The 23,225-nt window shown below is 51.4% G+C and overlaps 1 protein-coding gene across 1 annotated transcript in view; it reads left to right on the top strand.

Annotated features, from left to right (window-relative positions):
* REEP1 (receptor accessory protein 1) overlaps nucleotides 1–23,011 on the top strand; it is a 109,255-nt gene extending 86,244 nt beyond the window's left edge. Inside the window, exons 6-7 of the mRNA XM_065890770.1 lie at nucleotides 9,441–9,618; nucleotides 22,570–23,011. Of these exons, the coding sequence (XP_065746842.1) occupies nucleotides 9,441–9,618; nucleotides 22,570–22,580 (189 nt within the window). The 3' untranslated portion in view covers nucleotides 22,581–23,011. The remainder of the gene's footprint in view (nucleotides 1–9,440; nucleotides 9,619–22,569) is intronic.
* The last annotated feature ends 214 nt before the right edge of the window (nucleotides 23,012–23,225 follow it).

A 23,225-nucleotide genomic window follows, 5' to 3' on the forward strand; every position in this document is an offset into this window, starting at 1 on the left:
TTCCTTCCAGGCCCTCTTCCAGGCACCCTCCCTTCTAGCTTGGACTGTTGCAGTAGCCACTCAAGGGGTCACTGCCACTCTCCCTTCCTGTTTGAGGCCTGTGCATTTGGCCCTGATCCCAACCTTCCTGTCTAGTCTCTCCTGACCTTTCTGGTTCTTGTATACTGTATTTACAGCAACACCTTCAGTGCTGTTCTAGAAATAGCAACTCTGCTGTTTCTAGAATTTTCTCTTTCCGGCCTCTACTGATGCTAGTTCATCTGCCCCTGTTCCCACCTGTTTGGAATCCTGTCCACCCTTCAAGGTCAAGAGCCACCTCCTTCACAGCAGCCTCCTTAGATTCCTGGTGGAACTGGTCTCTCACTTCATGGCACCCCAGTGGCCCTCTTGTAGTCATTTATATCCATGTCTTATCTGCATGCCTACTAGGTGCACGGTAAATGATAAAGGGATGAAGGATGGCTGTTCATATTTTTAGCTGTCACAGCCAGGAGAGCAATGCTTAGCAACAAGTATGGGCTTTGGAAATATGCAGACCCAGGTTAAAAAAATCCCAGCTCCAGGACTTCCCTGGCAGTCCAGTGGTTAAGATTCTGTGCTTCCAATGAAGGGGGTGCAGGTTCGATCCTTGGTCGGGGAATTAAGATCCCACATGCCACGCGGCCTAGCCAAAAAAACAAACAAAAAAACCCCCACCTCCCCCACTTGCTGTTGCACCTCTATGAGCCTCAGCCTCTCCACCTGCAAAATGGGCATGATAATGGTTTTTGCCACAAAACAGTCATGAGTCGATGTCCATAGGGACTTCCCAGGAGGCAGAGCTCATGCTGAGGCTACCTGTTGGTCACTTCTCCTGTGTCAGTTTGCTCTCTAAGGTTGACCATGATCTTCACTCACTGTTGAACCAATAAGAGAAACAAGTCCGATGCTGGCATTGGGAAGTTATTTACAGTCCAGACTCTTGTGGAGAGGAGGCTGTCTCCTGCTTGTGCGGATCTCTTCCCGTCTTTTCTCTGTGGTGCGGTAGCTTGGGCACAGTTGGGGCGTTGCCTGTGCCCTTGTTCCTCCCTGTCCACCTTGCCTGTGCTGTGTGGCGCTGGGCAAGCCACTCTCCCACCCTGGGCTTCAGGTCCCTCATCCAGTCGGGCTCTGGGCCCGACTTCCGCCTCCTCGTTCAGCCTCGAGGAGAGCAGTGTCCGAGTGGCGGCAGTCTATATAACACGTAAGCCCCTGCCCCAAACCCCACCGAGAGAGAGAGGAATGTCAACCTGTGGGTTGTTAGGACAGGAAGGAGCCTTAGGTGCTACTTACTTCACAGGGGAGGACACCGAGATCCCATTGCCCAAGGTCATGCTGCTGTTGGATGCCCAGCTGGGCTGAGAGCGATACTTCAGTTCCTAGTCCTGTGTTCCTGCATCACTCCAGACACCCCCATGGCCCCTTCCCCTCCACACACACTGAACTGACAATTCCTGGCCACATTCTGCTTGGATCACACCCCCAGGCCCTGAGGCCCCATGGCTGAGAGCCTGAGGGATGCCTGTCTGCCACTGAGAATTCTAGAGCCAGTCCCAGCCCAGGGTACTTTTAAGGTTGTCTGCCTACGTTTCTGACCGTTTTGTCTGGAACACCTCTAGGAGTCAGGAAGGTACATTCATATGCAAGAGACAGCCAGCAACTGCCCCCAAGGCAGGCTCCCACTTTGCCTTGAGGCAAGGCTGGGGCCACACTTAAATGCAGGTGGTGGGTGGCAAGTTACCTTAAGAGACTAAAGATAGTTTCTTTAAAGCTTTATCACTGTGTCCTAATATAACATGGTAAATCAACTCTACTTCAGTAAAAAGAAATTAGGATATTGAAAAGCAAAACAAATAAACAAAGCGTATCACCGTGATAAAGTGGGAAGTTGTAAACGTAGCTCCACCTTTCACTGAGCAAACTTGTCTTGTGGATGCCCCACCTTTGGGTCCCCTACCCGACTCCTACTCCTTGAAGAGAGATCTGCCACGACTTTAACCTCCCCTCAGGGCCTGGCCTCTCCAAGGAGGAAGCCTGGACCAAGCAGAGCTTCCAGCTGGGTCTCACTGGTGGCCTTCTACACAGGAGGGCTGGACAGCTGCTGCGTGTGGAGTCCTTCCCGGTGACCCCCAAACCCCATCACCTGGGTGCTGGCCTGGCTCAGATGACCAGGCCCCGCTCTGCTTTACAGGGACTCTGATCATCTGTGTGCTGTTATTGTCCTGCACAGCCCTGTCTCGCTTCCCAGATCCAGGTCTTCATCTCCTCAGCAGCTGCTGTCAGCACCTCAGATCCAGCCTGGCCTGAGGTGTTGGCCAGTGTTCCCAACCGGCCTTCCCTCACCAGTTAATGTTCATTTTTGCACTTCATCTCCCATTAAGGGTCTTTATTGCAGACATCCATGTGCCCAGCTCCAACCTGAGGAAGGAAGGCAGAGAGAGCAGATACCGGGGGCCGCTCTCCATGTGTGCCACGCAGTGTGTCCAGAATGTTCTCATGACTCTAAAATCCCACTGTCTTCACTTTGCTCACTACCCAGAAACCTTCAGTGGAGCTCTCATCGAAGTCCAAGTTCAGGCAAAATACAGTTTTTCCAGACTGATCTCCCACTCGTCACCAGCACCCGAGCCTCTTCTCCTCAGACTGGTTCAATCTCAGCTTCCCAAATGCACCCGGGTTTTCCACTCTCACACCTTGGCTCCAACCACTGTCTGGCCACAATGTCCTTCTCCTCTCTTTCTGATGGTGCAGCCCTTGCCTCGCTCAAGTCTGAGCTCTTGGACGAGGCCTCCCCGGGTATTCTAGCCAACAGTACTCTCTCTCCGTCCCCTGAGCTTCTGTCGTATGTTTTGTCGTCTGTCATTTGCTGTCTTGTACGCCTTTGTGTCTCGATGCCTCAGCCAGACTGGGAGAACCTTGGAGTAGGAACCGTGTCATGTTTCCTATTCATGTTTGTTTCCCCTGCGGGGCTTCACTCAGCGCTTCAGGAACTCTCCAGCAGCGTTGGCTGCGAAGGGAGGAATGAAGAAGTGAGTGAGTGAATGAGTGACTTGTAGGAGGCCAGGGCAGCATGGCTCCCTTCAAACCATTTTGTAGGTTTGGTGCCCATGGCTTTTTTTTTTTCTTTTCCCTTTTATCAGGTGGTTCGACTCTTTCCTTTTGTCTCCTCTTTGGACCTCAGAGAAGGGCAGGTAACCCCGCTGAGAGATGTGACTAACTCCAAACTGAACCCTTCGGGGATGGAAGCCAGCAGCCACCTGTGCCCACTGGCCCATGGTCTGGATCGGAGCCAGGTGTCTCTCCTCCCGACAGCCGTGTGTGTACATGTGCGTTAATCCCAGAGCCGAGGCCCTGTCAGCCTCCTCCCAGAGCCTCTTATTGTGTTGATTTGGTAGCATCTAACATGCAATTAACTTATTTGGTTTTTTGGTTTGTTTGTTTCATGCCTGGAGAATGAATTGAATTTGACGATTGATGCTACGGTGGGAAGAATCCTTTCTCTCTCTTTTGTTTGTTAATCCAATTCTATGTCACGAACGAGGCCCTTGCCTTCGTGCAGCACGTTGAGAAGGAGCCTGCTTGGCCTCGACGTGAAGCATGTATAGCTGTGGAGGTTAACTGTTTTAGCGAGGTGGGAACCCTGCGGGAATTTAGAAGGAAGTACTAACTCTTTCTTTTTTTCAAATATTTGAATCGCCAGTGGGAAATGTGGTTATGCTGGTGGCTTTGTTATCAACTGCCTGACTCACTAAAGCCTTTTGTCTTTATTCTCATTGTTATCAGTTGAAGGCAGTAGAAACCATGTGAGGTGAGGCGGGCTAAACTTTGTGCTCTGCTGGAGCCCCCTCCTGTCACTTGTGTCCCTGTCACTGGTGTCCCTTCCCCTTTGTGTCCCTCTGGAAAAGAGGACCTCGTTAAGGGCTTGCAACCAAACTTAGTAACTGTTGAATCGGGGTTCTGTGGGCCCTAATGGCAGGTATTCTATTAGTGGTAAATTGTTTTACTTAGAATATCAGCTTTTTAAAGGTCTGGGTTTTCCCGGGAACACACTCCCTCCTCTGGCTAAGAAAAGCATCAAAATTTAGAAAATTTGCTGTGTGTTAGCTACATGGATTTCTTATTCCTTACAAATTGGAGGAAGGATGAGGAATTAAAGTTCTCAGATTCACAACATTGTAAATCAACTGTACTCCAATAAAAATTAATTGTAAAAATTTAAAAAAATTTTACAGTACCTGTACATATAAATATGTATATAAAAGTACATATAAGTCCCTAAGGTTTATATCTTGAATCCATCTATAAAATTAGAAAAATGTAGTAATTAAATACAAATGAAAAACTACATCAATAAAATTAAAATTGAAATACAAAAAAGATCTCAGATTAATAGAAAATTCAGTGACACAGTTTACTTTTTAAAATTTACTTTTATTTATTTATTTTTGGCTGCGTTGGGTCTTTGTTCCTGCACACAGGCTTTCTCTGGTTGCGGTGAGCAGGGGCTACTCTTCGTTGCATTGCGCGGGCTTCTCGTGGTGGCTTCTCTTGTTGCGGAGCACAGGCTCTAAGTGCATGGGCTTCAGTAGTTGCAGCACGTGGGCTCAGTAGTTGCGGCATACAGGCGCTAGAGCGCAGGCTCAGTAGTTGTGGCGCACGGGCTTAGTTGCTCTGCGGCATGTGGGATCTTCCTGGACCAGGGCTCGAACCCCGTGTCCCCTGCATTGGCAGGTGGATTCTCAACCACTGTGCCACCAGGGAAGTCCCCGCAGTTTACTTCTTAAAGTCCAATTTTCTAAGAGTTTTAGCCAGGAAAAAGAAAAGATTAAAGTAGTCAGGAATAGATTCCCCTCCCCTGCCCCCAAGATACTTCTGTGGGATTTCTGGGGCTCTGGGAGCCCAGCTGAGAGAGCCACTGGGCCATATGTTGTTGACGTGCCCAGAAAAAAGCAAGGTGAGTCTGTTAAAACAAACAGCATGTAAACAAGCAGCCACAACAAAACTGGGTAGACCCTGCTTATAATACTGTGGGGAATAAAGAGGTCAAAATATGACAATACAAGTAGGAGATTAGTTTTCATGGAAGGCTGTGGATGTGTTCCTTTCTGGTCCCATGAGGCTGGGCTCTAGAGTGCACCTGGGCTCAGCTGCCCCGTGGCATGTGGGATCTTAGTTCCCCGACCAGGGATCAGATTCATATCCCCTGCATTGGAAGGTAGATTCTGAACCACTGGACCACCGGGGAAGTCCCATCTACTTCTACTTATTAAAAAGACTCTTTTGGAGCCTTTAGACATAGATTTTTCTGTGTGTCACTTTTGTATATGCAATAAAGGATATAGGCACCATAAATTGATTGAAGTCTTTCTAACCTTCACTTTCAGAATCTGATTCTTCTGAATCGCTTTTCAACTCCATTCATCAGTATCCGTTTATGATGAGGCCACATCACTGTGCTTTCTAGAGCGTTGGTGATGCAGAGCTTTTGTCTCTGAGATTTTCATCCATGCTGCTGATACCCATTCTGCCAGTTCTGATGTTGCCACTTTCTTCATCTTACTAGAAGGTGTCAGTGGAACGTGTTTTAGGCAACCTAGACTCAGATTCCTTCTTCAAGTGGGTCTTTTTTTAAAAATCTTTTGGCAACACCGCACGGCATGTGGGATCTTAGTTCCCTGACCAGGGATTAAACCCAAGCCCCCTGCATTGGAAGGGCGGAGTCTTAACCACTGTGCCACCAGGGAAGTCCCAGTTGGGTCTTAAATGGTTTGTTAACAGTGAACAGTCAGGAGTTTCCATTGTCTGGTCATGTCTTGGGGAATAACAACTAAGTGCATTCATGTGTAGGCAGTGACAACAAAGACAAGGCAACAGCAACCGTAAGACCCGCCCCAGTTTTCAGAGGTGAAAAAATGTATGTCTTGTAATTGATGATAATTATCCACAAGAAGTCTAGGAGTAAATGGGCACTGTCGGTATTCCAGTGACTTAGTGATGCCAAGGCTCCGGGTGGATGTCTCTGCGAGTCTCCTTGTCACAAGGTGGCAGTTCCCACACTCAAAGGCAGAAAGCAGGGAGCAGGGTCAGGCCTTTCTCCTTCTGCATGTGAGAGAGAGAAAATATCTTTCCCAGAAATCCCTTAGCAGATTTCCCCTTACCTCCCATTGGCCAGAACTGCATCACATGGCCATGCATAATAGCTAGGAGGGAGTTTGGGAAATCTGGTTTTTTTTCTCACCATTTCGAGAACGGAATTGGGAATGACTTTTGGATGGTCAACTAACAGTCTGTCCCACTGTGGTCAAATACATTTGGGGTATGCTGAGTCGAACAACCCAAAACACTACGACTTCTCAAAGCTTTTAGTATGTGGCTCATTGAATTATAGAATATGTTTTTAAGCTTTTCCAAATTTAGGGAGTCCAAATTTATTTTCCCAAAAATAAGGAACCCAGTTTTGCCGAATACCAGAGAACCACTCTTGGCTGTTCCCAGAATAAGAAAACGAAGGTTCTCAGAGCAGAGCTGAATCGGCCGGTGGAATAAGGTCTGTGGAAAGTGAATGGAGATGAGGTTTGGAGTAGAGACTGAGCAGGGCTGAGAGGTTTACAGCTGAAAGGGCTATATTGATTTGAACCGTCTCAGATTGTCTCGATGGGTATGGGCTAATTTGTTTTCAAGAGCCTATATCCATGCTGCCGTGGTTTCTTCTGAGACAGGACTCAGTCGATACTGAGCTATTATTATCTCCTTTTCTTTCCTGACCTTTGCCACTTCCTGTCTTCATGGTGCTGGTGATACTGGAGCAGGCCAGCTGGCTTCTGGGACTGGAACTGAGTGCTTTGCTGAAATGGTCATGGACAGGTGTGATGCTGCTGCCTCTTTTCCTCAGATACATCGCTGAGCTTCTGTAAGAGCTGGCAGACCCAGGGAAGGGGTTAGTCCGCCACCGTTTATTTGGACTTAGAATCATAAAGCCCCTCCTAGTTTTTTTCCCAGACGTGATCCTTTTTTATTCTTTATTTTTGGCTGCCCCCCCGCAGCATGTGGGATCTTAGTTCCCCGACCAGGGATTGAACACGTGCCCCCTGTAGTGGAAGCACGGAATCTTAATCACTGGACCTCCAGGGAAGTTCCTAGATGTCATCTTGAATGTTTCTGAGTAAAATAATCATGGATCATTGGCTGATGGATTTGGAGAGGATTATACTGGGGAGCGGGTCTCCCCCCTCATTTTCTTGGCAAAGACCACCCAGCTGTTATGTCTAGAAGGTGAAGCCTCAGACCCCTTGCCTACCATCGTTCAGGAGCTGTATCTGAGGCAACCAGGGAGATTTCTGCCTTTCTCACATAATGCCCTCCAAACACCCCTTTGCCTGGATTTAGAATTCTAGTTGTATATATTTTTTATTTTATTTTATTTATTTATTTTTAAATCTATTTTTATTTTTGGCTGCGTTGGGTCTTCGTTGCTGCACGTGGGCTTTCTCTAGCTGCGGCGAGAGGGGGCTACTCTTCGTTGCGGTGCGCGGACTTCTCATTGCGGCAGCTTCTCTTGTTGCGGAGCACAGGCTGTAGGCGCACAGGCTTCAGTTGTTGCAGCACGCAAGCTCAGTAGTTGCGGCACGTGGGCTCTAGGGCGCACAGGCTTCCGTAGTTGTGGTGTGTGGGCTCAGTAGTTGTGGCACACAGGCTTAGTTGCTCCGCGACATGTGGGATCTTCCTGGACCAGGGATCGAACCCGTGTCCCCTGCATTGGCAGATGGATTCTTAACCACTGTGCCACCAGGGAAGTCCTGTATATATATTTGATTATTTAAATAGTTTTCTTTCTGCTGTTGTTAGTTTCCTGGAGACATGTTTTTTTTTAATATCTTCGGTAGGCTGAGAACTTATCATTTTCATATTTTAATGCATCTTTGTTTCATTCTGACATTTTTTCTAAAACTGTCTGCAAGCTCCTTTGTCTTCCCCCGTTGCCTCTAATGAACTCATTCTGCGTTTGCTCCTTTAGCTAACTGACTCTTTTGCTAAAGTTACTTCAGTGAATTACTGTGCTTTGTTGGCTCATTTTCATTACTATTTAAGTAAAGTGAAAAAAAAATCTCCAAACCCTTCTGCCATCTCTGAAAGCCTCTTAACTAATGCTGTCATGGCCCTTGTTGGTTTCATCAATCCCACCCCCCAGCCCAGAGCCCTTGTTAGCTGCTCTCGCTGATTTTGTGCTGATTTGTTGGTTCTGTTCCATCTGCGGTGCCTATGGTCCCCACGTCCTCTAGCCCTCTAGGACTACTCTTTCCTTCATTATTCAAATAAAATACCTCCGCCCCCGATCCATGCACCCCACGTACCTATGGGAAGTCTGCATGCCCATGAGTGTTTCTGAAGATACCCAAGTGTATCAATTTGCCTAGTGGTTACTTGCCTGTCACCTCTTGCTCCAAACCCCAGCCCAGTTCTCAATAATCCACGTCTCCTTACCAGCCCCTCCGCCCTTGGGTTTCCTTCTCCCCCAAACACAAGTCTCCCCCTCTAGCCCCTGAGGCACACCTAAAGCAATGCTATCATCCCTGTGCCTTCCTTATAATCTTTTCACTTTGACAGATTCTCTCATCCAGATGGCGAGGCCCTTCCCTTTCATAAGTATAATGGATTGATTTTGCTTTTCCTAAACAAAAGAACAGTTTCCCCCGAGACAGCTTCTGTGGCTCCTTGAGAATAAGAAATGGTTACGGTCAACAGTGTTTTGTTGCGTGTGTGTCTTTTTTTAATATCATCTTTTTCCTTCCTGATTCATTACCTTTGGGTATTTGATGGAGCTCAAATGTGACGGTGGCAGTCAGTGTGACTCACGAACAGCCATGTGAACAGATAAAAGAAATGGCTGTTGTCATACATTTAAAAAATACCGTCTGCATTTTATTTCCTTTGAAAAGAGTAAGGACTGAGCACATAGATTATTAAGTTCTGATATTCTAGCCAGATCCTTGTGTCCTGGAAACAGAGCAAAATGTAGCTCTATAAGGATTTTGATTTATGTAAAGCCCGAGAAGCCACAGACAAGCCCTGGAGAGTGGGAACCGAAGGCAGCAGTCGTTTCCTCGGCCCTGAGTCTGGCTGAGGCTCGGGCTTATCGTGGGGGGGGGGGGGGGGGGGCGTCTGAAGGAGAGGAAGGAGCCTGGAGCCAGAAGAGCAGTCCCTGAGCCCACAGGAGGCCCTAGAACATTCTGGGCCTGGACCCCCTCAGTGTTCCCTGCAAGTACACCAGGCAGCTGCCCCTCTGCAGAGTATTCCAGGGGACTGGCCTCCACCTTGCTGACCGCCAGAGCCCCCCTCTTGGCCTCGGTTGCATTCGCCCGCCACAGCTGCCCCGGTCTGTGGGGCAGGCCTCTGACGTGTGCCCCGTCCTGTGTTGTGTCCAGGGACAGGGTGCCTTATCAGAGAGACTCCGGAGCTTCAGCATGCAGGATCTCTCCACCATCAGGGGAGACGGCGCCCCTGCTCCCTCAGGCCCCCCGCCACCGGGACCCGGGCGGGCCAGCGGCAAACATGGCCAGCCTAAGATGTCCAGGAGTGCTTCCGAGAGCGCTGGCAGCTCAGGTAGGTGTCACTTCCCTTCCCCTCTTTTCCACCTCGTAGGCCTTGCTTTCGTGAAGGGAGACCCAGGCCCCCCTAGGGTCCTTGCCCCAAGGACTCGCCACCCATACAGACATCCATCAGACCGTGCCAGGCCAGCCAAGGGGCAGAGCACCACTTGGGCCAGGGCAGAGGGCTGGCCTTGGGGACTCTGATCGGGGGGCAGGGTTAGGTCACCTGAACCAAAGGGCCCCATCTCCTCCATCTGATTATCTGGGGGTGGGGGGGTTGAGTAGTAGTACCTGGACCAAGCCTAGAGGCGACAGGCCCAGCTGGACCTGGACCAAGGCAGCTTTCTCTGTGTTCTTCTTCTCTGACCCCACACTCCCAGGAGGGCTTACCTGTCGTGAGCACCTGCGTGTCTCCTCCCACCCAGCCAGGGCTTACGGCACGGTATCCCTTTTCCCTGCACGGTATTTCCTGTCCTGTCTCTCACTCTACCATCTCCTCCCCTCCCTGAGCCACCATGCCCCATGCATAACCTCGGCCACCACATGCAAACACCACACTAGCTCTGAGGTCTAATTCCTGTGGAGGCCGGGGCTTTACGGAAACCACACCTCTACCTCGATGTCTACCCCTGGTAGAGGGGTACCTGGGCCAGGATTGGCCTGGAACTTTGTTTAAAAGTGCAGAGTCCTGGGCCCCCCCGCCGGGGGATTCAGTAGGTCTAGGGTGAGCCCCTGGTATGTGATACTGTCGAGGTTGCAGCCACATTTGGGACCCACTGACGTCTGATCCCTCAGTGGGTTTCGGGCTTGTGGAAGGTAGGGGCAGGGATTAAAGGGCTATGGAGTTGGACCAGGACTCAGGGTTTCCCAGACTGTTCCTTGGGAAGATGACGGGGCGAGCACTGCTGCTGCCAGCAGAAGGTTGATGGGAGCCGAGCACTGCTGCTGCCAGCAGAAGGTTGATGGGGAAGGGGCTGCAGGGGATCATTCTGGATCATCACCTCCGCCCCTCCACCTTGCTGGGAAATTGAGCCTGGGGGCTGAAATTGGGCCACTATTGGAATCTCTGTCTGTGACGTGTGCAGGTGGCTAGCCTGCCCTTAAATGTATAAACAGGGACCTCCAGGCCACCTAGACCTAGGCAGGGTGCTGTGAGGTACAGCCTACAGGGGCATCTCAGTCCTGTGCCTGGGGTCCTTCCAGGCCCCACCTGACTTGAGGGTCTAAGACATGGATGGGAAAGAGGGAGCCTCACCACTGCCCTGGGAATGACAACCCATGCTCCCTTCCAGGGAAAGGAGAACGGCTCAGGGCCCGGCCCAGCGTCTGCCAGGTTCCAACCCTCTCAGGAATGGCCTCTCTACCCCTGGCCCCAGGATTGAAGAATGTGGCTTTTCTGTTGGAAGGGAGAGATTTTAACCCTAGCAGGGCTGGGGAGGTGGAGGCTTGGCCATGGGGGTGAGGTCTACCTCAGGTAGGGGAACCCTGTCCCTGTGCCAGGGGAACTTAGCATGGAATCCCAAAAGGCCAGGCAGGAGGGGACCTTGGGGATCACTCAGTCTAATCCTCTGATTTTGCCAATGAAGAGACAAAGGCCCAGGGAAGGGAGCTGTCACCAGGGTTGCCCGCCGGTGACATTCTCCTGTGGCCCCCTGACTCCTAGGCCAGGGCCTTCTCTCCACTCACCTGCTGGCCATCAGGTTTCCCTGAGCATCTACAGCTTCTGACCTCCTGGGCACCGTCGCAGAAACAGGGATGCGAAATGCAGTTAGATATCGCCTCCACCCTCGGTCAGCTTCCCGGCTACGAAGCCTCAAATGAAAGCTGTCATTGGAAGAAAAAGGGCCCCAATTCTCTGAGGCTCGGTGGGCAGAGCTAGAACCAGTGGGGTCAAGTTCCAAGGGGGTAGCCACTTACCAGCTGTGTGGCCTGGGCAAGCTGTTTATCCTCTCTGCACCGCAGATTCTTTATCTAAACACACAGAATGACAAGCCCCATTTGTAGGGTTGTCGTGAGGATTCAACCGAAATAATCCACGTAAAGGTGCTTAGGGTCATGCCTGGCACTCGAGGTCGTAGCTGCTGCCGGTTTTGTTCTTCTTGTTGATATCTAACTCACCTACGAAAGCACTTTATAATACGAAAGTATCCAGGACAGAAATGGGCTGCCTTGTGAGACAGTGAGATTCCTGACATTGGAAGGGCCCAAACCAGTCAAATAGTCATATACCAAAGCTCTAGGGAAGGATTCCTGCTTTGGCTAGGAAGTGGGCCTAGGTGGCCCTACAGTCCCTTTCCCTCTTAGAGTCTATATTTTCATTATCGAGGTGAACGAAGCAGAGGAAGTAGGCTCAGAGAGGTCACACACTGTGCCAAGGCCACACAGGACTGGGATCCAGGCCTCCTGCCTACACCTCCCCTTGGTGGATGATTCGTGGCAGCTTCAGAACTAGGAAAGAGAGAGGTTTGGTAGGATCTAAAAGGTGATGGATATTACTCAGCCATAAAAAGGGATGAAATTTTGCCATTTGTGACAACATGGATGGACCTGAGGGTATTATGCTTAGTGAAATAAGTCAGACAGAGAAAGACAAATACTGTATGTTTTCATTTATATGTGGAATCTACAAAATGAAACAAACGAATGAATATAACAAAACAGAAACAGACTCAGAGATACTGAGAACAGACAGGTGGTTGCCAGAGGGGAGAGTGGTGGCGGGGAGGGGTAAAATGGGTGGAGAGGATTAAGAGCTACAAACTACCAGATATCAAATAGATAGGCTACAGGGATGCAATGCACAGCACAGGAATATAACCATTGTTATTTATAGTATCTGTATATGGAGTATGATTGATAAAAATATTGAATTACTGCACCTGTACACCTGAAACTAATATAATATTGTAAGTCAACTATACTTCAATACGGAAAAAAAAAAAAAAACGGTGATGGGAGGCATCCCCTGGGCTTTGAACATCTTCCCAGACAATCACTAGATGGAAGCGGATTTGGGCTGATTTGTTTGGTTCTGACCCTGCTGCCCTCCGTCCTCTGCTGTGCCCCGTGGGGCAGGGGCAGCGCTCTGGTTGCAGGTGTGCGGGCCAAGCAGGTGGAGTTTGCAGAGAACCAGAGAGCCTGCAGTGCTGCCACACGACCTGCTCTCCTCACTGCCTGCCCTTGGCCGTGGCGCCTGTGATTTCAGGGGGCCGGCAAGGGAGGTGCTGACCTAGCAGGGAGGGCAGGGACCGTTGGCCCTCGCCCTGGCTGTTCTGGGCCTAAAATAAAAGTCATCTCAGAAAGAAAGACCAGTGAAAGGTGGCCCAGGGTCTGGGCGTGGGGCAAAAGCACCCAGATCAGAGGCTCTGAGGCTGTCGTAACCCCAGGGTGGAGGGTGCGGGTGCCTGGGAGGGAGTCAGCCAAAGGAGGCCCAGCTTTGTGTACCCTCCCAGCACCCAACCTCGAACACCAGGCATGGTTGGGTCGGGGAAACGGCCCCCGGTCTGGGCTTCCATCCTGGCTGAGTGACCCCGGGCCTGTGCAGAGACGGTAAATGCAACACAGCGAGGCAGACGTCAACAAGCAGTCACCACACTTGTTCCCTATGGGCCTAGATTCAGCCTCAGAACCTTCCTCAGAATGATACCCCAGGCGGCTGCTATCAGAGGATTTGACCTTGGCACAGAAAAACGAGCTCAGTTGCCTTCAGGTTTCCTCTGGAGAAAAGGCGCAAGAATCCCTATCCCTCCTACATCTTAGGCTTGTGAGGAGAGCAGTCACAAGTCACAGGGCTTATCTGCAAGCCCTGGCAGGTAGCACCTGTTGCAGGCAGGCTGGGAGAGGATGGGCAAGACGCGGTGGCTGCCCCCCCGTGGAGTTGTGTGCAGCGTTGGAAGCAACAGTTTCAATGTACACATAGGTAGAGTTTGAAAACACGAGGCCTAGTGAAAAAAGTACAAAATGGAATAAGATATTGTATGACAATTTATGTAAAATAAAAATATAGGCCCATTGGTGTAAAATAGCACTATGCAGTTTGCATCGCCCACCCTGCAGAAAGGACTGGGAGGCGTTTTGTCAGACGCCATTTATTGAAAGTCTGGCACTGAACCCCAGGAAGGGTACAAGGGAGTTGAAAAAATGATCCGTGCCTTCCATGAACTTGGAGACAGCCTGTATTTAGTGAGCACCTACTGCATACCAAGGGCCAGATGTGCACCAAGACCAATGGACTGTGTAAGATAGCAGCCAATTAGCTGTTTGAGCACTTGGAGGGTTCAGCGGTCTGTTTCCTTCAGGTCATTCTGAACTGGGAGACAGACAGAGGAAGGGCATCTGGGCAGGCACAGTTGGAGTTATTTCTCAGAGGAAACTTTGACGTCACCCTCTGCCTTCCCTTGGGCTGCAGGACACAAGGACTGACCTCTGTGGGCCAGGCAAGGTCATCCTTGGGCTGCAGGACACAAGGACTGACCTCTGTGGGCCAGGCAAGGTCATTTTCTAGCACCCGAGAGGAAGCTGGATCTGAAATGATCCCCTCCGCCACCTCGGTGTCTCTACAGAGACCCACATTCCTGGGACCCCTGTATTGAACACACTGGGATCCCCACACCTCCCTGGGACCTCCTGGTTTGCCTGGGGGCTGGTTCCTGTCAACTGGAGGCTATCACTGATGGTGCCCCCATCCCCACAGTGTGTACCTGCTGCTTTACCTGCAGGACCTGGAAAGGTGAGTAGACAGCCAGCATCTCTGCAGCGTGCGGGACTCGCCTTGGGAGGAGGCTCTAACCATGAGCTGGTGTCAGACCTGGGGGCTCCCTTTCAGCTGCAGGGTCTGGGGTGGTGGAGTCAGGAGGTTACCTCCTCCAAACAGCAAACATGTATTACCCTACAGCGAAGCCAGGCTAGACATTTGGGAGCGGCTTAACTGGGTGGTCTGGCTCAGGGACTCTCAAGAGTTCCGGTCAGGATGTCGGCCAGGGCTGCAGCCATCTGAAGGCTTGACTGAAGATGGCTGTCTTGTGACTGTTGTCCGGAGGCCTCAGATCCTCACCACGTGGGCCTCTCTGGGGCTGCTTGAGCGCCCTTACGACATGGCAGCTGGCTTCACCCAGAGTGAGTGATGCAGGAGAGAGAGGGCAAGCAGGAAGCCACGGTACCTTTTAGGACCTGGTCTGAAGTCACACACCACCACTTCTGCCTTATTCTGTTTGCTGGAAGTGAGTCATTAAGTCCAGCCCACACTCAAGGGGATGGGAATTCATCTCCACCTCTTGAAGGGAGGAGCAGCAAAGGGTGTGTGGAGCTATTTTAAAACCATCCCAGGGTCATAGTTCCTTGTGCTCTGGGTGGTGATGACACAGGCACTTCCCCAGCTCCTCTGAAGTGCTGGAGCCCCAGGGGTTTCGGTCCTTGTGTAGCCAAGGGAGCCCTGGTCCTGCTTTGCCACTTAACCAGCTGTGTAAGTGTGTGCAAATCACCTAACCACCCTAAGCCTTGATTTGCTTCAAATAGAGAGATCCCCGCTTCCCCACTTCACTGTGCTGTTGTGAAAATGTCTGTGAAAGGACTTTGTGAAGGGTGGTGATGGTGATTACTGTTAGAGCCCGGGGACCTCAGGGAGCCCGGCCGGCCCCTGCTGCCACCCTCCCTGGGTGTGGGTGATAGCTTAGCCACGCTTTCTCTCCTGACCTGCTCCCGCGTTTTCCCTGACCTTAACTAGACATGCGAGGGACCAGAAATGGTGCTCAGCCCCCTTTGCTCCCCCCGCACCAAGGAGGTGCCTTTGGCTCAGAAGGTGAGAGGGGCCGCCCCTGGCCTGCAGCTGCTGGCTGGTGTGAGGGGAGGAGAGAGGCACGCCTGGCGCCCTTGCTGCCTGTGCCCCCTGCCCCGGCGCCACTGAGACGTGGCTCGCGCCTCCCATATCGGTGGAGGGAGAAGGGTCCTGTTTTCCCTTTAGTTCTTCAGTTTTAAGACTTTTCAATGCTAAGGTTTTCAAAGGTCTGTAGAAGACATGGGGGTTTTGGAGGCCATAAACCTAATGAGAACCGATGGTCCAAGGAGTCCTGAGCAGGGCTGCGGAGACCAGCGTCGTGCTGGAACAGAGGAGTGTATATATGCTCAGCAAGGATAAAAGAAACGGAGGAGCTGCACGCAGCTGTTTCCAGCGCTAGCAGCCAAGACTCGGGCCTGGTGGACGTACTAGTTCATGGGAAACAACCACAGCGTCCCAGGCAATTATGGTTATTTCTATCTAGTCACCCTTTACAATTTTGAGTTTGTAAATTCCATGAGCCGTTCAGAAAGCCTCTCCTTCCGGGATCTTGTCACTTGGGCGACCGGGGAGAGGAGAGCTGCCTTCTCCTCCGTTCTTGCCTCGTGGGCCTGTTCTGTGCTGCTCTCTGCATGGGGAAGCCCTCGCCCTCCCCATGACCCCTGGTGGTTTCATACTCAGAGGCTGCCTTTCCAGTACGTTTAAATAGAATTACAGCCGATTGTGGGAACTGAGTAGAGTTCGGTCTTCCTGGGAGCTGCGGGGATGGGGGCTTCTTGGGGACTGGACAGCAGGTGGGGCTCGGTGGAGGCCTCCGGCTGGAGTGGCCCTGCTCAGGGTTGTGATCTGGGAGCCTTTGCCCCAGCCCTGCCTTTTCTTGGCCCTCTTGACACCCAGGGCCCTGGAGTTCTTCCCTGTCTCCCTAAGGTCTTCTTGCAAGGAACCAGCTAGTGGTCTGTCCACCCCATTTCCCTCTGTGATGGTGGGAAAACCCCTTGGCGCTCCAGGCCTCAGTCTCCTCCTCTGCAAAGTGCGGGGGGTGGGGGTGGTTTGAGCTCGATGCCCCTGGGGCCCTGTTTTCTGCAGGTGAAGGGTGCTGAGTGTGAAGTGTCAGCAGACGGTGTCGGGGGGAGGTTGGTCTCACGCCCGGGGCTGGGGCAGTGATGCTGGGAGAGAGGATTTCAGGGGGTCACAGACGCTTTGGTCGGAGGGGCCCTCCCGGTCCCCGGAAATGATTTCCATCTGTGCGTCTCGGGCCCCAGGAGAACATTCTGCTCCATTCCCGCCCATCTGTTAATCGTTTCCTGTTGTCTCCTGCACATCTGTCTCTCTTCTTCTGTGCTTCTGTTATTCTCTCTCTCTCTCTCCCGCTCATACCTACCGCCCTTTCTCCCCGCTTTTCTCTCTACCTGCCTTGATGTTATATAGAGCTGAAAACTGAATTCTATTCCTGCTTGAAATTAGCCATAGAGGTGGGGTTTTTTTTCCTTTTTTTTTTAAAAAAATCAAGTGTATGGGACCTATAAAAAGCAGAGTCATCTCTTTTTATCCTCTCTATTAAAAGAGAGAGAGAATTGCCTCTTTCTTGAGGGTGGCTCCGCGGCAGTTTCTTTCCTCAGCAGCCGGAGCCGTCAGAGGTTTGGAGCGTGGGCAGAGAGTGAGCGTGTGTGTATACCTGTGTGTGTGCACGAACACTCACACGTGTGTGTGAGTTTCATCCCCAGAGGTCCTTCCCTAACAGAATATTCTCTTCTTTCTCCTCTGTGGCTGTCGGGGACGCTGACGTGAGTGTTCCAGATGGGCGTGCTCTCCTCCAGATGCCTTTGCTGACTTTCGTGAACGGCTCCCACTAACGTGTGCTGCGGGGGAGTGTTTGCTAACCCGGGGTGTTCGCTGCACTGGTGGGATGGTTGGGGGGGGGGGGCGGTCCCGGGGCTCCTGCAGAAGGATCAGCTCGGCCTTGGAGGGCTGGGAGTTTCTCCCTCCCTGGCCTCTCCACGGAGAGAAGAGGTGCAGCTGCTTCCTAGCCTGCTGTGGACACGTTTGCTAACACAGACCGTCAGTCAAGGCCACACACTCACTCCCCTGCTGTGGAAAATAAGGGCGACCCCTGTCCTTTCCTAGAGGCTGCGCAGCCTCGGGCACCGTGGTCAGCTCTGCGGGCTCAAGGCCTTGGCTGCCGTTCCTTGAGATTTGGAGGTGGTTGTGGCCATGACCTTGCATGAGATGTTCCTCATACAAGTTGTCTTCAGGAGCCATCAGAGTATTAAGATGTGGGCAGCAGTACCCTTTTGGGTGAGAACCTATTCAGTCACAGATTCTATTTGGATCTACAGGGAGAGGAGGCCCACCATCGAATTTTCTGCCCAGCCACTCACCTTCGTCCTGGTGCCCATCTTGATGGGACCAGGTTCTGTGGGGTTTATATCTTCATTTATACGCCTCCCTGTTTCACAAAGGATTTAAGTCTGGTTGTGGACATACAGATGATAACTTGAACCAACTAAGAAAAATGAAGCTTGAGAGAAAGGGAATAGGCAGGTAAGATGGAGTCAGGGTGAGAAGAAAAGTTTAAGTGCATGTCACAAAGTCACAGACTGTCCAAGATGCTGGGCTTCCTGGCAGCCAGTGCAAAGAGGGAAACGCAGTTCAGAGATTCAGTGTCACAACACGGTAGCCAGCCAGAGGCTCAGAGGCTCAGCTTGTCCACAGTGGTTATTCTCACGGGTCCCGAGAGTCAGGCAGAACATTACAAACAACATTCTTGGCAAAACCCCTCCATGAACACAGTAAGCAGTAGGAGTCTTCTCTTTTTAGCAGGTTCTCCCTGTGGCTTCCATCCGAAGCTACTTCCAGCCCCCAAGCTGCCCGCACTAACCTCCTTTGTTCCCCACCTCTGCTGAGTTGAATGATTGGTTTCTGTTCCTGCCTGGATATCTGGGTTCCCCTTGATCCATCACTCCTAGTGGGCCAGAGGGTCACTTCTTTTCTACCCTTTAGTCCATGCTCAAGGATGCAGTGGAGAACAACTCGAAGCCATTTTTGTTTCAGTCCAGAGACAGTCGTTGTTGTTGTTATTATTATTACTATTATTATTTTGGTAACGTGTGGGTTCAGTGAATCCAGACCACGTGAGCAGGCTGAATTGTTCGATGCCTGAGGATGTTTTGGTGACTCTGGGCTGCCCTCTGAACCCCAGAGTGATCGGTACAGAGAAAGCCCTGGCCCCGGATTTAGAGGGAACCATGTGTGCAGAGGCACAGACTCAAACCAGTCCCCTACCCGTTCTCAGGATGTGGGGTTCTGTGCTGGCGCGGACGGAGCTGGCCCGGCTGCTTCTGCAGTTTCTGGCCTGGCCTGAGAGCTTTCGGGCCTGGGCTGGCCTGTCTCTTTTTCCTCCTGGCAGGTGTCCAGAAGGAATGTCCTTGTGATAGGTGTCAAGTTCTGATTTGGGACAGGAGCCAAGCCCTCTGAGATGATGTCAGGTCTCCACCTCGGTTAGTGGACGAGCAGCCACTGTGGGTACAACCCCAGGGTCAGGTGCTCCGAGGGGCCCAGGAGGATCAGCCATAGCTCAGGACGCTTTCTGTGGGGCTGAGGCAGTGAGACTGAAGGACAGGAGAACCAGGGTGCGCAGCACAAGCCATGTGGTACACATCCCAAGCCCCGCTGGGAGTAGAGAGGCAGGCGGGACCGGAGCATTCAGGGAGGGCTCCCTGGAGTTGCCAGCCTTCATGTTCCTCGGTCCTAAGGATGCAGCTGATTTGGCCAGGGGAAGGGACCAGAGGGAACCTAAACCCGGAGGAGACAGGCTGGGGGATGCACTGGAGCAAAAAACGCAAAGGAAGTTTAATGATCTCGGGCTCTTACTCAGGTGCTGTCTGAGCAGGTTGCTCCCAGCCTACGATTCAGCTTTGAAATCCGTGGTTAAGGCAGCTCTGCTCTCGTGCTGCCCCCTGCCGGCTGTTGGGAATATAGCAGCAATGACCCGGAAAGCGGCTCAAGATTAGGCTTCCGCTGTTAGTTTTACTAAGCCCGCACCGGGTGCTGTTATTCCCCTTTTGGTAGAGAGAACACATTTGGTGGCTGAAAGTGTTTTGGGGAGAAGTAGCAGGGTGTCCCAGAAAGAGTTCTGGTTTTTATCTGCAGGCCTTGGGGTGGTCGGACCAGGTGATCTGAGGGCCCCCTGGCTGTGCATTCTGTGATTCTAGGTAAAAACAATATACGAAGCCTAGGAAGATGTGTCTCTGGGTGTCAGATAAACTGGGTATGGGCAGGAAGTATTTTATATCTCGACTGAGATAGGACCACATGGCCAGATGACATGGAATATGCTCAGCATTGAACATTGCAAAAATACCGTGCACTCAGTGACACGAATCCATTCTGGTGCTCTCCCTGTGGGTTAGTCACGGCAGACCAAAACAGGAATCCTGCTGTCGTTTTGGAGGGGAAGACCGCTGCTAGATTCTCCTTCCACTAGGCTCCTCTGCTTCTCTAGGACTTGGCCTTTGAAATGAAAAATCTACATAGCTTTGCTTAAGGTTCTCTTTGAAGGCTTCCTGGCATTTTACATCCTGTCTCTTAAAAAATGCTTGGAGTTGAATGTGCAAGTGTAATGAAGGCACTGTCAGCATTGCTGGTTTGTATTATAGAAAACTGTGTTATTCCTCTCCAGAGGTCACTGCCACCATCTTTCCTAGAGATTCTTTCCCGGAGCATTCTTCTGGTATGGCCTCACAGCTCTAAGCTGCAGGGTTAGACGTGTCTCAGTTAGGGCAGCGCTGTCCCCACCTCCCCTGGTAGCTTATCAGTAGATTCTGAAGCCTGTGCCCGTTCCCATGCACGGCGCCTGACCAGTCTCACAGTTGCAATGATCCTGGATCCTCTGCAGTATCGCTAGAGGATACGGGGGCCTCGGCTCTCCTAACCGGCCTGGCTTGCCGTGCTGTGTGCCTCACTTTGACCTTGCGTGCCCTTCTTCGCTCCTTTCTACGCTGATCCCACCTCGCTGTACTTTGTCTCCTCTGCATAGATTGTAAATGGACATTCAGTGGTTGAGGGGGATGTGAATGAGGGTGGTGTGAAGGCATGGGAGCCTCACCAGGTCCAAAACCCATTGGCATTTTCCGATGATGATGAGGAAGACCTGCTGGATTTCATGTACAAGTATAAAGCGCCTCGAAGGACGGAGTTCCCCCTGGAGGTACACGGTGTTGGGGGCTGCGGGGTGGAGCGTGTGTTTGCACAAAGGGCTCTGCCCTGGGGAACTGGGGCTCCTGGGGGCAGCATCTCTTCGGGCACCCAACGCCTCCGGAGTGCCTGGGGCGGGGAGACCTCCCTCCATCAAACAGGCAGGACAAGCCACTAGGTAGCGTCCAGCTACTTGCCAAGGGGTAAAAAAGACCCTACTACTTTTATTTGGAAATAGGAGAGGTGAGATAGTGCCTAGGGATTAAAAAAACAAACAAAAAACCCAACTACCAACCTAAGGTGATGTGTGAATGAAAAGCAACCAAATGAGTGTTTGGGAGGAAGAAAAACTCAGAATGTGTTATGACAAGGCTTTATAAAGCGTGTTCATCCCTGTATCTCCATGACACAGCGTAGTGCCTGGTACAACACAGATGTTCATAAAATGTTATACAAGGGGCACAGCCCTTCGAAATGACCAAAACAATACACTTGATGTGCCACTTGTAGATGCAGATGGAGTTTTGGCAGCAGGAGGGCCAGGCCTAGAGCCTCAGGGCCTTGCTCTGTGCAGGGTCACCAGCCTTGGGCTCGGGTGCAGGGCCCGCAGAATCGGGGGACCCCAGAGTCTTCCTCTCTGTCCCGTCACATCTCCCCCCCCCTTCCCCTGAACACTGCGGCCTGAGAGTCCCTCTGCGGCAAGTTGGGAGTCCCCCTGCCCACAGAGCAGAGACCCTTGTGAGCCTCAGGTGAGGCAGCGCGTGGAAAGGCTGACCTCCTTCCCGGAGGTGCCAGAACCATTCTAGGTCCTGAGGCTTTGTGCCTTTTTGCTTTTGTTTTCGTACAGCTGCGCAAGCTGCTTTACTGTTTATGGTTAATCTGCTTGAGGCAGATCCCTAAAACAGAGGTTTCACCGATTCTTTTCTTACTGTGTCCAGAGGTGGCTGGTAAACATTTCCTAGTCGCAGAGGTGTAGCGTGAGGACTCAGGATGTGGAAGGCCAGAGCCTTCCGTTCCTGCTTCTTTCTCTTCTGCCTCCCTTCCGTGTGCCCGCTGGGCACCAAGCTCCTTGCTGGGAAACGGTGGTGAACTCGGCCCTGCTCCCAGGAAGTCACAGTGTGGCAGGGGACACAGTGCACAGAGCAGGCACGCTCCCCCGTGGGCGCGAAGTCCTCTGACGCCCTGTCACGTGCTAAACAATGTGAGAACCAAGGAGCCGATCCTGGCTGTGAGTGGGCCATGTGGGTGGGGCTCAGGAGTGACTTAGGACTGAGAAGGGAGGAAGGACCTCTGGTCAGAAGGGATGGAGGTATGAAAGGGCAATGTAGAAAACGAAGCTGAGTACAGAGAGCTGGGGCCAGTTGTGAACTCCCTTGAGTGCTATGCTAGAAAATATTTCCCTTTTCTTTTATTGTGATAGTAACTTCCCCTGTGATTTGTGTGTCCCATGGAAGGAGGGGTCCCTTGATAGCCATTTGTAGGGAAGATGAGGTGGAACCCTTCATACTTAAAGGCAGTGTTTCCTCTGTTGTGTGGTTTGCTGTGCATGAAGGGATTTCACCTCCAGAAAGAGGACTGGAAATTTGGTGATGGAAATTTGAAGCACGTACCAAGTAACACGAGGCTGGTTCCCAAGGGAAGAGATGGGGAGGTCTTTCTGCTGAGCCACTTGGTAAGATCATTTTGCTCTCAAGGCAGAAACAAGATGTGTCATCCTTCTGTGTAGCCATTCACTTGGGAGATCCAGGGAGTTAGGAGAACATGAAGAGGGAGGCGCCGGGCTCCTCAACTGGCTCAGCTTCATGGCGATGCTTGGGCTGTGACGCCGATTCCTACTGTGGACGCTCCGAGTGGGCCCCCAGCCGCACCAGCCTCTTCACACACGCGTGCATTTGACCAAAGGAGCTGGAGTCTCAACACAAACCCAGCCGGGTGCTGTCCTCGAAAGCTTCCATGCTATGCCAAATTGAGGGGTCCTTTTTCTGTTTCCTCTACCAGGCACCGCCTAGAATCCTTCGATCTCGCTTCAGGAAGAAAAGTACCTCATCCTCGGCCACTGAAACCACGTGAGTGAGATGAGCCAACAGCACTGGATCCACAGAATGTTTCTTCTCTGCCTTAAAGAGCTATTTATTCACTAATAACATAGAAACCCGCAAGCTGGTGTACTGAGCGTGCAGCCTCGGACATGGCCTTTCCTCTCTCCCCTGTTCCACTTTTAAGAGTTTCTCTTCCCCCCTCCTTTTCTTTCTTTTGCTGGGGAGAGGCTAAAGGGAAAGGTAGTGTGCCGGGGGTCAGCAGTTTTCCACAACTGGACCGGCGTACAGACAGCAGTGTTTTAGAAATAGAAGAGAATCACCCCCACTGCTGGGATGCACATTTGTAATTTCTTGGTTGCATACTTCGTTTTTAGTCCTGTATATGCAAACAAAGCAGTTTTCTTTTTAACTTCTTTTTGTTCTTGGTACTAGTACTTTGGACTACAATGTACATATTTATGGCTTTTGGCTTAATATAGTGGACTTGCAAGGGCTGCCAGAGGTTCTGATGTGTAAGAAAACTGCAAAAGCAGAAGTGTAAAAAATTATTTTGATTCTAGAGGATGTCTCAGATGTGCTCATGAAGCTTCCAAATACAACTCGAGGACAACATCC

This window comes from Phocoena phocoena, chromosome 14 (genome assembly GCF_963924675.1).
Source record: "Phocoena phocoena chromosome 14, mPhoPho1.1, whole genome shotgun sequence".
NCBI lineage: Eukaryota > Metazoa > Chordata > Mammalia > Artiodactyla > Phocoenidae > Phocoena > Phocoena phocoena.